The sequence below is a fragment of the Styela clava genome, chromosome 7 (assembly GCF_964204865.1).
Source record: "Styela clava chromosome 7, kaStyClav1.hap1.2, whole genome shotgun sequence".
In the NCBI taxonomy this organism is placed as follows: domain Eukaryota; kingdom Metazoa; phylum Chordata; class Ascidiacea; order Stolidobranchia; family Styelidae; genus Styela; species Styela clava.
In genome coordinates this window covers 11874662-11889292 of record NC_135256.1, presented here as the reverse complement: position 1 = coordinate 11889292, position 14631 = coordinate 11874662, and the positions used below count along the sequence as shown (strand labels likewise).

At 34.4% G+C, this 14631-nt stretch overlaps 1 protein-coding gene across 2 annotated transcripts; it reads left to right on the top strand.

Moving 5' to 3' along the window:
* Positions 1–5155: 5155 nt before the first annotated feature.
* On the top strand, positions 5156–14560 carry LOC120328880 (uncharacterized). 2 transcript variants are annotated; one of them, XM_039395440.2, is made up of 16 exons: positions 5156–5331; positions 6108–6223; positions 6430–6513; positions 7100–7198; positions 7554–7701; positions 7988–8138; positions 8557–8675; positions 9217–9357; positions 9676–9782; positions 10114–10197; positions 10613–10711; positions 11111–11258; positions 11460–11607; positions 11752–11870; positions 12254–12373; positions 13720–14560. In XM_039395440.2, exons 1-16 carry the CDS (start codon positions 5274–5276, stop codon positions 13896–13898), a joined length of 1920 nt encoding a protein of 639 aa, XP_039251374.2. In that variant the 5' UTR covers positions 5156–5273; the 3' UTR covers positions 13899–14560. The 2 variants fall into 2 exon arrangements, with proteins under 2 accessions (XP_039251374.2, XP_039251375.2); XM_039395441.2 differs by having other exon boundaries at positions 5157–5331; positions 12254–12355.
* Positions 14561–14631: the final 71 nt, after the last annotated feature.

Genomic DNA, 14631 nt, shown 5'->3' with positions numbered 1-14631 from the left:
CACCTCAGGTCTTCGCCAACAGCCATAATTAAAACATTATGCTGCATTGTATCTCTTGTACTCTTGTTTTCGTTTTCACTCGAACAATTCCAAAGTTGTGATCCGATTCCAACCCGAATCATAGGCCTAATTATATTCTAACTGCTTAGTAAAAAATACGACTAAAAAAAATTATGGATCGCATGTAAGAAAACAGAAGAAAGCAAAGAAATCCAAATCATTTGTTAATTGTAGTTGGGTTAGTTTATGTATAAAATCGCATACAACGGAATTTATTGAAAATGTAAATTTGAATGCAACAATAGTACGCTGCTCAAAGTATGTGCCCAGTAGTATGCAGCCTTCATATGTAATTGAAAGTTCTTTTAAGTTAAGGGATATATTAACAGTTACCTTATTAATCCTTGATCGCATCCCTTCAACCATACTTTCGAGAGTCTCCGACTCGCATTAACCATCGCATTAACACTTCGTTTAGATCTTTTTTTCCCCCTTTCCTTCAACATTTCCACTTCGGAGTAGAACTTATTTATAAAATGGTACAAACATCTTTGCACAGTCACATCTTCCCCGGGGTCATGGACTCCACACAAAGACTTTCTTCAATATCAGATATATTGCTATGTTATGACCTAACTGAAATCCCTAATTTTATGAATATTTAGTAACTGTAGGTTCCGTTCCGCTTCAGCAGTACCTGATGTCAACATTTACAGCTTGTTTACATTCAGTCAGTTTGCATAAACACGATCTGAAATATATAACATAGCCAAGATGCAATATATAGACTAAATAAAATCCAAGACAAGCTAAAATGGGGTAATTGGTAGATTTAGAAATCTATTCAAAGCTTAATTTAAATACACTTTGGGTTTCTTACTTAATTTCAATTGAGCATTTTCTTGTTCTCAGTCGCTTCCATTAGTTTACGTCTTCGTCTTTGGTTCAATTTTTGAATTCCAAGAACCATTTAGTACTATGCTATGGCCTAACTGAAAAAATGAGTTTATCTACATAGCATCCTCCGATTTAGATTCACCTCACCAATACAGAATTGGTAATCTCGGTGCCACTTTGTAGATATTTAAATCAAATATAGTAGACCTAAGTTTAGTTTAGTTGCATTAGTAAGCTGTAAAATCTTAGAAAATAACAGTAACGTAATACAAGCGTTGAAATATAGGCAGATTAGCGACAAAAATATGTACACAAACCATTAAACTTAAAAAAATCACGAAAACAAAATCAGTGCTCACCTTGCGGCGTCAAATTCGAAAAGACCGCGTGGGAGCAGGCAAATCTTGACGTGGCAGGGAAAAAGTTTGGATGTAATAAAGAAACAAAGAGAACCGAGAAAACCACGAAATTGAGACGCCTTTCCATTGGTTATTGGGAATCACATGACTAGGTGACGCTAGAAAAAGAGGAGAGAAGAGAAAATGGTGGAATATGCAGCTTGTCGCTTTAACCACCCCTACAGCCCTTATAATGATCTTCCATGTACCACACAACCTGTGCGAAATACGCGGTTATATTTGCTGTGTTTAACCCATTTCGTCATTACCATTTATTTTCATCATTTTTTCACGTCATCATTGTTCACTCACATACAGGTACCGTATTTCCCGGCGAATAAGCCGCTTTTCTAGACCCAAATTTTTGGCCGGGTTTTTTTTTTTGGGGGGGGGGGGGTCGTCTTATTGGGCGAGTATGATCATTTTCATTTTTTTGGTGTCGCCCTATTATTGAATCCGGACAATAAAATCCCTTCGGCGATAGCATCTCCCACGTACTCATCAGGTCAGTTTAAATAAATCGACATTCTCGCGCCGTGAATCTGGAATTTCAATGCTGTGATGAAGTCATTATAGATTTTTTTAGCCAATGCGCAAACGCGGCGACCGCTCAAAAAGCATTGCATGGTAATTTAAGATTCCGATGTTGATGCGATTTTACTACTCCGACTTAATGGCCGGTCATATGCAAAAACCCATTTTCAGGCCCAAAAACGGGCCTCGTCTTAGTCGCCGGGTAGACTTATTCGCCGGGAAATAAGGTATTTGCGTTTTATTTCTTTTAAGGGTGATTCATCGCAGCCAATTTCTGAATGGAAAAAAGCAAGGACAGTGCTCTCACTAAAATAGAGTGGTATTTTTAATTTTTTTTGTGCATATATACAGGGTGTCTCAAAAATGAGTACACACTTTTAATTTTGATTTACTTTTCAGGTACTCATCATAGCGCGCCCATTTCTTCAAAAAACGATCGATTGGCTAGCAAGAAACGTTGCGGATGCTTGACTGGACAGTGCCACATTGCTGTTTTATGCGCAACGTGAAGATTTTTCAAAAAGTTCACTTAATTTGTGACAACCCGAATCTGACAGTAAGTTACTTGAAATCTATCCGGAAGACAGTCAGTAAATTGAACACAGAGTTAGAGGAACTGAGAGTATAGGTTCATGTTGAGATCTAAATCCCAATCGAAATATATATCACTCTTTGTGATTTCAAACGGCCAGTTCTGATATAACTATGAATATCGTCAGGCTAATAACCGAATTGCCTAAGTCATATTTGGCGGTTTTGAGTTTTTTTTTCAAATAGGTATTTATGTAATGCTGCGCACCTGTCTGTTAACTCAGATTTCATTTTAAGAATTCAGAAACCCAGAAAAACTGGAGATTTTGTATGATTGTTTCGTCATAATGAATTATCATTGTTACCGTATGACTATTGTGACGTCACTTAGGCAAAATAACCTCGGCGAAGTATTTTTAGCTTAGCGCTTATAAATTTGAATTTATACTACAGTATAGTAAGACGTGATAGTCACAGTCGGAGTCCAATTCACCTTGGTTGGCTTCCATATAGGGTGCATTGCTGTTTTATTCTTTATATTTAATCTCAGTATTATTTCGGTTGGTGTGCAGAGCGTGAGATATTGATGAAATATATATATTTTTAAACATAAAAAATAATGTAATTAAAACAGATTAGCTATTTTCGGGGATTAGACATTGTAGATACTAAGAATTACATTCGTTTTTGAAATGTTTACATTTCAGGACTGGTGCTTATAGTCAAGTTGCAAAATTGCGTATGTCGCCAAGACAGACACAAGTCCCAGTGCGCCATTATGACGTCACATAACTGCGTCATACAAATTAATTTGAATCAAAAAATTTAACCATGGCAAATTATTGACTTCTAATGGCATAACAATATCATTAGGAAGTTTTTTTTACGTTTTTCTCAAAACTGCTAAAAATGACCTACGCATTTCGGTTATTAGCGTGACGATATGTGTTCAAAATCAAATTATGCAGATTCCTCCAACGTGCATCTCGATGCAGGGGCGTTGTTTAGTACAGGATCAGTTTATATATTTTAGGTAATAATTCTATGATAATGTGCGTGACGGAATAATTTTTGAATATATATGTCAGCCTTGACGTCATCTAAAAAATACGTCATTGCTATACGTTACTTGTGTAGTACTTGTGGTAGTAAACCACACCAGACCCCGGGTTGCCTACCGTAACTATTATTAAAAGAAACTTCCGATTTTCTCGTCGAACAAGTTCGCAAAATCAAAATGGAGGACAGTCTTGACCGAGGTCGCTGCCACGCTTGGCGGAATAAAAACGTTGTTCCCGTGAATAGAATTTTGAATGAAATATCAAATAATAAGAACATGTAGAACCCTCTAGCAACAACAATAATCTTTAATCACTGGATATTTCAAAGCAATTGGTCCAGTGGTTGAAGAGGAAAGTGATTTTTTACACAACAACAACAACAAGAATCTAACAACAAAAACAACATTCGTGTTTTACTAATTGAGAATATGGCATTTGACTTCGTTGTTGTTCTGACATCCCAAGAACAATAAGTTACAGTAACATATTATCCAAGCCTATTTATTGTAATAAATCACTTTTAGTCCACCACAACGTATTATAGCGCCAAAGCCATGTATCACTACGAAAGCATATATAAAATGATACTAAATATCTGACCGAGATGTTTCAGCATACAATGAATGCCTTTTCAGAAATTTTATAAATACAAAAAAATTAAAATTAATGGACGTACATAAATAGCGACTAAGGGCCTGATTCTTTTGAAAAAAAAACTGGAAACACAATCGTATCTTTTTGTTTCAACTTTTCCTAATATGGTAACGAGAAGTAGTCTTCCGCATTGGTTGAACGACCGTTCCATTGTTTAAATAGTGTGTATTTCATTTGGTTAAGAGCAGTTAAATATATAAAAAACTATATTAAATGCAGATATACATTAAATAATACTGAATATATAGTCAGGATTTTCCAGCATACAATCGTTGAATAGCATTTTTCAAAATAAACAGAATATTTAACAATAAATAGATGTACCTCTATTAGTATGGCTACTTCATTGTTTAAATAATTTATATTCTATTTGGTACATGTTGTTCTCGATGTCTTCCAAAGTGTACTGCTGTAAATACAACATAGGACCACTTAGTATCAGTCAAATATTCAATCGCAATATCTAGACGCAATTTGATTTAGGGCGTTTTTTTTAGTGTTTACAATTTTGCAAATGGTGTATATTGGTAATTCACTTTTTTTGCTCTTCTTTTTTTATATCGAGTTTAATATGAAGTTCCGTAAGAAAAACAAACTCAGAACCTCGTCATCCCGATTGCCAAGATACTTTTGAGTTAACTTCTGTATAATTCAAACTAATTGAAATTAAATCGATTCCAACTAATCAAAACCGTTTGGATGACATCAAAACAATAGATAATTTACCACGCGAAACGGCTTGCTACATAGCAACCACGCGAGCCAGTATTTTTGTCGCCTGGCGACATCTACTCTATTACCAATGGCACCAAGTAGTCCACTTTAATAAATAAAATAAATAAATAAAGAATACCAACTCAAAAAAACACCTGTTTGGGTATACGATAATATATAATGAATGTAACAAATATCAACGGAAACAAGAATAAACGTAATGTGTTGGGCTAAGTTTCTTAAATTCGTTCGCATGGATTGCGAAAATGGTTGCGACCTAGCCTGCTGACGGTCAGTTTATTACTAATCTTCAGTTTAGCAAATTACCAAAGCTTTTCAAGACTTTATCTCAATGGTAACTTATCTAACTAGAATATTGTCAACTTTGCATAATATAATTTACTATATCGAGTTTCAGTGTGCCCGCTTTTGTTGGTATACTTTAGAAATTCTATTTTAGTACAAGCATTTCAATTCCTTCAAAATGAGGTACAGATGGATTCAATTTGTGTGCATTGTCTTGTGTGCTCGAAGCTTAGCAGGTATGAAAAAAGTACATTACGTTGATATTAGACACAATGTTCATAAAGAGGAGATTTACATATTTATCCCGAGGAAGAGGGAAGCTGATAAGACGACATAAGCATACGGTGAACCACGGGCTCTCGTCCGGTTACCAGTTCATGTCGGGTATGGGGTTAGTTAGCCATTTATTTGTTTCAGATGCATGGACTTGATGGTGGAGGAAGCCGTAACCGACCAGCGGTTACGTGAACCACCACCCTACAGCGGCGAGGACTCCAGCAATCGTTTCGCACATAATTATCCCAGCGTAACACCGCCGACATATAAAAAAAACTGGTAAATTTCTTCACTTGCTTTTGCGTACGCAGTTAAATATTATTAGAAATTACTGTAAATTAAGTTTGTATCGATATTAATATTAGTAGTAGTTTTAGCTTGGGATATTGGTAGATATATTGTTTTGTTCGAATAGTGATCATTTTTGTATTCATCCCTATTAATGACAAACGGTTGCAGTCATCAATGTACCATACTGACGACTGTTAAACGAACGACATCACTGTGAGGATAAAGGATAATCAATAGTTGTTTGGCAATTAAGTTCGCTGGCACTAAACATCAACGATACGAAAATGTTAACTTGATTAACCCGAATTAATTACTTTGCGTATGATTGTTGGTATGATAAACTAATCTTGTGTACGCCCTTCAATACTTGCCGTATCTGGCTTAATTAAAGAATTGCCGGATTTTATTTGCAACATTTTGGCAATAAAACTCAAACTCTTTCCAGGGGCAATGATGGGAGGCGCGACAGATTTTGAATTAGACAATGTTGAACAATTTGGTGAAGATGTTGTTGTGGCGGATGCAGTTTTTCGAGGAGTCTATGTTGGAATAGTACGAATGGTATGCGTTTAAGAATATTGTTATATATATATTTAAAAAGTTCTATATATGTGTTGAGCTTCGATTTTATATTGTAACTGGCTCCCTCTCAGCACGATAGAGACAAGCGTGAAAGTTCCATTAGTAAATACTTGAGACGAAATCGTAATGCAAGTGTCCGTGCTCTTTAAAGAAATGCCATAATGTGTAGGAGAATGTATTTTCAGATTCAACGTGTTAGTGACGATGACAGTGGAGCTCCAACCACAACAGTGATGGTTCGAGTCAAACACAGAGCAAATGATTCTTCGGTAAAACAAAAAATATTTATTGTGATATTACTATATTTAATTGTAGACTAATTGCTTATGTTGAAGTCTTTTATTGCACTGCAACTTGCATGTTTCTCCGAAACTTCAGACAAAACCTGATCGCTGTTTTAAATATATCGTATTGGGTCATGTGCACTCTAATAACTCTAGGTTTGTGTTATTACCGATTAAGTAAGTCAGTTTTTTGATATATAGCCATGTAGAATATCCTATCTAATATATAACCATATCTTCAAACCATAATCGAATGAAGTAACTAAAAATCTATCTGTGTGGCAGCTCAAAATAGGTATATAAATGATGATATATTTTTCTCAACTCCTAACCAGCTATTATTGAAGTCTCGATTTCGTACCAAAAAAAATAAAGTTTACAACTATTAAAAAATTATTCGAAAACCCAGAAGGCATATTTGGTTTCAATTTTTAAATAAGTCGAGAAGGATTGTTTTTACAGCTCTGAGATTTGAATTAGAGAATTATATATTAATATTTATAAATAAATGGCGTTCTTAAGCTGAAGGCAAAATACGGTACAGCCTAAAAATATTTCATTTCTTTCCCAGACTCCAAATCACATGTGGCATGTTGAACATGATCCAATAACAGGAGTAGATTGTGATGCTGTTAACAAACATTTCGCTCCTTTCGGTATCACAAAGCAGGTGTGTACGGATGGTGTACAATTTCTATTATGCTTATTCACTTCGTCATGTCTGAAATTCATTTCCTTGGAAAAAAGAAGTTGATGTAAATGCCTTAAGCATATCGGTAACAAATCAGTGTCAGGAAGAGATTAACCGACCAGGAATTTTCGCATACCGTAATAAGCTTGCCACACCATCATGCCCTTTGTCCTAACCTTCAGATGCATCAATGCTGATGGGACCATCCGCAAAAGGGTCTGCATTGGTCGCAGGGTGACAAATAAACAATCAAAGAGATTCTTATTACTATCGCTACTATTACTATAAAGAAAAATATACACAAAATATATAATTTTATTTTCACAAATTTTAGCCCAATTATACAACCTATTGTTCCGGTGTTTCCCCAGACTATTGCGAGATTGGCGATATAAGCACTAAAACTACTTTGACAAGTATTGGAAAAGATGTCGTCAACTGGTACAATGTGCCAATGCTGCCAGTCGTCGGTCCATGGACGGGTACGTATCAAAAAAATGTAAATAAATAAAATGTACGACAACCGTACATTTACCATGGTTACAACTTTCAGTGTCGCGCAACTCTCATATAGAATGTAACATCACTGTCTTACTCGTCCGCATATATATATATATATAAGTCATCTCAAAAACTGAGCAATTCCTCTACGAAACGATATTTATCAAAATATCTCAAGACTTATTTTATAGTATCAATAGAATTTGGTAGTGTGGCTTAACTACAAATTCTTTCACAAGAGACAAATAATCGTCCATATTTTTTCAGTAATCGGTCATTCTGTTAATATACACGGAGGCTACAAATCAAAAGTGCGGCAAGCTTGTGGGAATATTGCGTTAAATACAAGAATGACTCCTGCCAGGGTCATCTCAGTGAACGTAAAAATATCGCAACCAGTATTGGACATCAAAACAGTGTATGTTTTTGTTTATTACGTAATAATCCTGTTTTAACTTATAAATATACAGTACGTCGGACGAGATTAACTCGTTAGGACATAAAATTAATTAGAATAAAAATTGATTTTTGAAATTTTGTGGGTATTCCAAAGTAAGATGAGGCAGTCAAAGTTATATTGACATATATATATATTGAGTTTTTCATCACATCAAATTATGTTTCAGATTACGTATACCCCGAATATTGTAAGCTATGGCGTTCCATTCCGGCAACAAAGTTTTAGTGTATAATTAATTAAAGTTAATTAAATTAATTAAAGTAGATTTAATCGTAGCGATGAGTAATGTCATGAATTACTTATGGCTATTATTTGGTCACAAAAGCGTTTGTTTGGTCATAATGTCTTTTGGATTGAAAAATATTCCTTATTTTAGTCGAGAGGCACGAATAAGAATTGCAGAAGAACTTGGACTCGCAGTTTCAAAAATCCAAACCGCTGGCGGACTTTACGATACAGGAACCAATTGCACAACCATAAAGTTTCTCGTCTTCGGTGATTATTTTTTTCCCTAATTCTATTATAATGAGTTAATATTTCAAACTATCATTACATACAATAGAAATATGAAATCACAACTGTACTAATTTTTGACTGTATCACGAAATATAAAAACTGTACTCCAATTTATTTAGGTATAGAATGTCAAAATAAATAAATAAAAACACAATAAACAACATAATTAACGATTACCATGAGACAAGTTAATACTAAATACCGTAGTTAGTACATACGACAAAGTAGACTCATTTGTGACGTCATAGAATCAATCCACTCCATTTGGACAACAGGCAAGAGGAACTAATCATTGTATGTCGATTGGGAACTTGCGCTACGAGATGTAACGAGTTACATCTACGAGTTAGAGGTAAACTTATGAAAACTTGTTTCATATAGCAACTCGGAATCGAAAAGTATTCTAACTGATTTATTGTCCGAGGTATAAAATTTATAGACGTGCGATTTACTAATATTATCGATAATTTCATTAATTTTGCAGCAATATCAGACGTACTATTTTTAACATTTACTATAGGCTATGGAACTTATGACGAAAAAATTCTCCTCCAATTACAAAATGGAAAGCGAAGCATTGGTGCCCTGTCTCCAGTCGGTTGCACTATAGATGGCCAGATCCTTCAAAAGGCTGATTCTAGAAAGACATGCGCCAATAATGGTAGGAATGTGTATCTCCCCAGTACCAACGAAATATTTGTTCAATGCATTTACTATTTTTTGACGTTTTAATGTTATATTTATCTCGTATTCATGATATATACTCAATATTTATTTTCGATGGATACCAAAATTTATAATTTACTACAACAATTGCGAAATCGCATCTTATTCGAGAAAAGTAATTTTACGAAATTTTGGAATGTAAATATTTTCTGACACTTTTAGGGAATACTATCAAATTTCGAAAAAAATTTTGTTCAGCGTTAGATACTTCCTTTATTGAAAATTGAAATTCGTATTCTATTATTCTCTAAAGATGGCAAAAAGGAGGGAAAAGCAAAAACAGATGAAAGCGAAGTTGAAGACGAATATATATATGCAGATGCCGTATTTAAAGGAGTTTACGAAGGAATTGTTAGAATGGTGTGTAAAAATACAAATTTCAAAATCTTTCCACGACTAAGGCGTGCGGAACTTCCAATTTCAAATGAACCGAAACGGTTAACTAAACTGGGATGTAATGTTTATCAACCTTATCATTTTCCTCCTTACTTTTAATATAATTTAGATATTATTTGCATTCTTTGATAGAACACGGCCTATATGCCAGCCCCCTTACGGAGGAAACTCATCCAGGTGGCGATGGATGAATGGGCCTATACCTATGCCTAATTTATTCCAATAAAAGGCATGGTAAATAATTCGTTCCATACGCCATTCGTCACATGGGTTGACATAAAAAAGTTTTATTCAGAAACAAAAAGTAACATCAAGTCAGGATGGTTTTCCAGTGACAAATGTGATGGTCAGATTGAAGCATCCTGCAAACGACACCACAGTAAGTCGTATTTCGATTTTTGTATTTGCTGCGTAGAAATAGAATTGAGAATAATATTTTTGTGCAGTCGTAAGAAATATGTACAATCCGATCTGAGCCCGAATATATTTATTGGGCTTACAAAAGGGATCAATAAAAAACGCGTTAATTATCCATGGCGGAATACGAATTCCAGACAGTTTGTGACTAGAGCGGGGTAGGATTTAATCGGCAAATTTGGTAGCATGGGTTTAAGTTAGGCCATACCAGATAGCGGACCCTTTAAGAGTTTGAGAGTCTTGGGGGGGGGGGTCATATCATATCCCTGCACGGAACGAAATTGTGAAAATGCATCAAAAAAATAACACTTTTACAGAAAGGAAATAAATGTCACATTCTTTTGCACATCATGCTCATATTGGGCCCTTTATTTCAGACTATAAACCACATGTGGCATGTTGAGCATGATCCAATAGCAAACATATCTTGTTCTTCTGTCAACAAGCATTTTGCACCATTTGGAATTACAAAACAGGTGATATTAGATCTTCAGTTCATTGTTTTTTGTTGTTTCTGGTAACGCTGTTTTATCGCTATTAGTCGCATTTTTTTCCAACATCGCTGTATATCAAAATTCTGAACCGACGAATAAAGATCACCCTTGTAACGTTATGAGTAAATAAATTGTAATGTACCATTATTATTTAACAATAGAAAAAGAAGGTTTTCATACAGTTTCTGTATTTATGGGGTAACTTGGTAGTTTAGTTTGACTTAATAACCACTGTTGTGACTATGATTTGATTCAATTTTTATAAATATTTGTATTCATTTTTGTGAATGCTTATCAGTTATCACGGTTTTTCAGCTGACAAATATGAACTCAGTATTTTACGGAAGGGATTTTTGATTCTGTATTTTTTCATATGTTTAGCTCAACTATACAACCTATTGTTCCGGAAACACTCCTGATTATTGCGAGATCGGCGACATTAGTACGAAGACAACTTTGACAAGTGTTGGAAAAAATGTCATCAAATATTATAATGTTCCTCTTCTTCCAGTAGTTGGACCTTATACAGGTGATATCGAGAGCCTATATTAAAAAGTTTCTAACATTTTATAAGCGCACCAAGAGCGCATTAACGAGTCCACGGAAACCTCCATGTTACATAATACATTAAATAAAACATTGATTCAGTTCCCACTGTCGCTTGACTTTATATATAGGACAAAACTTTATATATATATATATAATACTACATAAATTCTGTTTTTTTCAGTGATTGGTCATTCTGTCAACGTCCATGGAGGCTTTAAATCAAAAATTAGGCGGGCTTGTGCTAACATTATTCTGAACACGCGAATGACAAGAGCACAGATAGTAAATATTCCAGTGAAGTTTCCTGAATTTCTGAATCTGAAAGATTTGTGAGTTGAATGAAATTCTCTCTTTATACAATCTTGTTACTCATTTTTTGTTCGAATAAAATTTTAAATTGGATTACTACTTTTACATTTACGTTCACATAAATATTAAAAACGCACGAAAATAGCAGATATTGATTATTTCAGAGTTGATGCAAGAATTATAATGTCAAAGGAATTGGGAGTACCGTTATCAAAAATTCACACGGCTGAGAGATTGGATATGATAACTAAAGGATGCACAAATATGACGTTTCTTGTTTTCGGTAAAAGTTTCTTTTGCAATGCATTAGCATAAATATTCATATAGTTGAAGATAATATCTTCAAATTTATTTGCTAGTTGATTATAAACTAGCAAGGTTATGAAAGTATGTTGTGGTATTAGTGTCTTGCTATGTCGTTAATAACATTGTCATATTTTTGATGATCCAGTTACTTTCGTATTCGTAAATTATTTTCGTTCAAAATCCTCTCTGTCACATTGTAAAATAGTCCATATATTCTCAAGAGTGGATTATTATTCAGCCGAATATAAAAAACAAAGATATTAGGATATCGGATTTTTTCTGATATGTTACAATTATATATAATACTTCGAGATGTATCTAAATTTAGGGTAGAAAAGTAATCCGCCAATATTTTTTTAGGAAGAGGCAAAGCATGTCCTATTGCGTTAGAAAAACTACAAAATGGAAGGATAAATATCGGAACTTTGTCGCCAAAAGGATGCGGATATTTTACGGATGCCGGTACCACTGCAGCACCAGGCTTGGGCTTTATTCTGATTTTACCATCAGTTGCATTGTTCCTCGAACATTTGCATTAAAATTTTAATGAAATGGCATTATTGGCAGAGATGATGGAACATATAATCAGTCATGATCTAATTCTTGGTATCATAATCAGCCATGAATTAGTGGTTTATAAACTATTGCGTAATGCAAGAAAAACATATCACGTTAAAATTCATGATTTCATTTGAGCTAATATCTCGAATGTATGAAAGAGATTTACTAGTCCAAGTTTGCTCATTATATGATTCTCTCTAGCTATATGAGTTTTCCATTCTGTTCAAGTTAGCTTTGCAACCTTTTTTTCTATATCATTGTACCTCATTTTTAAAGAATATTAAAAACCAACTATCAAATGTTTGTTGTCATTTCAAAAGTTATTAGGTTATATTTAAATCTAGTCTATAATTATATAAAAGTACGTTTAAACGTGCTATATCTTTTGAAACTCAGACTATTTACTATCCAAATCTTCCCTTTATTTTTCACGTTTTTCACCTCATAGAGATGGATTACATTTTTGCCCGGTGATTGATCTCGATAGTTCGTCATTGCGAAATTTTTATTGCTCATGGATGTTTCTCCGACCCTTGACCTCAGAAAAACTCACCTTTTACTATTGCAAATTTTGGATGCTTATTCTTCGAGTGTTTTAGAGAGTTGGCACTCACAAACTGAGTTACTTGATCAAAACCATCATTTCTAATAAAATATACAACCAGATATACCGCTGACAGGTACGGATAGCGATAGCATAGTTTATCGCAGCTTTTCTGGGACTATTTTGTCTATCACTGCAACTAAATTAAATCTCGTAAGACATAAGGGCAATTAGATCACTTCATTTACAACTAATTTTTGGACACACAACTGAAATCTGACAAAGAACACACAAAACCACGAAAATTAGGCAATATTTACAACCATGCTTGTATATCTGTCTGAGCGAACGAAGTGTCTGAGCGGCTGCAAAAATGGCCCTTGTTACGTCATCGTTTACTTTTTGCTGATTAGTCATTGTTACAGAAATAAACAAAGAAATCGATGATCGGGGAAACATCCATTCAAAGAGTATCTTGGCGAGTTTCGCGTTCAAACTGTCCAACTGGTCACCATTTTGTCCCAAAATGTTCCAGCAGCTGTTTAAATTTTAACTGTTGCGTCACAGTTGACCTCCTTTTGATGAGGGATTGTAAAACGTTGTCTTCGATAATGGTTATTGTAAATATAGTCAGGCTGGAGAGTGAAAAATACTTCGATAAACCCTTCTCTCAGGTATACCTAAATTTAGGGTAGAAAATTAATCAGCCAATATCTTTCAGGAAGAGATAAAGCAAAACTCACTGCGGTAGAAAAGCTACAAAATGGGAAGGTAAATATCAGGACTTTGTCGCTGAAAGGATACGTGACTTCCACGAATGCCGGTACCATTGTTTCACCAGGCTTGGGCTTGCTTCTGATTTTACCATCAGTTGCAATGTTCTGCGAACATTTGCATTGAATTTTGATGAAATGGCATTAGTGGCAGATGATGAAACATATAATCAGTCATGATCTAATCTTGGTATCATATTCAGCCAAGAATTAGAAGTTTAAAAACTATTGTGTAGTGCAAGAAAACTTATTACGTAAAAAATGATGATTTCATATTAGATACTAAACCTATCTATAGTTATTAGTTAGTGTTTTATTAGTTATGGTGTGCAACATAGATTTGAGCTAAAATGACTTTGCCATTTTGTTCAAATTAGCTTATGGATCATTAGATGTTTTCCTGGTGATACTTTTTCATTGCAAATTTTCTATTGCTTATTCGAAGCGAGATTTCGCGTGCAATATGTCTCATTCGTCACCATTTTGTCCCAAGATGTTCAAACAGCTGTCCAAATTTCAATTGCTACATCACAGTTGACCTCCTTTTGATTAGGCATTGTAAAAAGTTATCTCCGATAATGGTTAAGATGAATATAGTCATGCTTGGAAGTGAATAGAAATACCAGTACAAGCTTCATCAGACTAGTTGTTAGATGTAAATAAAAATAGACCTGAAAACTGAAACGACTAAATACTTCTGGGTTTTATGATATTTAATCTCTGTTTTAGTCTCTCGTGCTTATATGTAAATCTATCATTGCAGCCTTCAAAATATACACATAATTCTCATGCTGGACTTGAGTATTTGGGCAATGCAGGATTTAAGGTGAATAATATTTTACACTTTATAATTTAGTCAT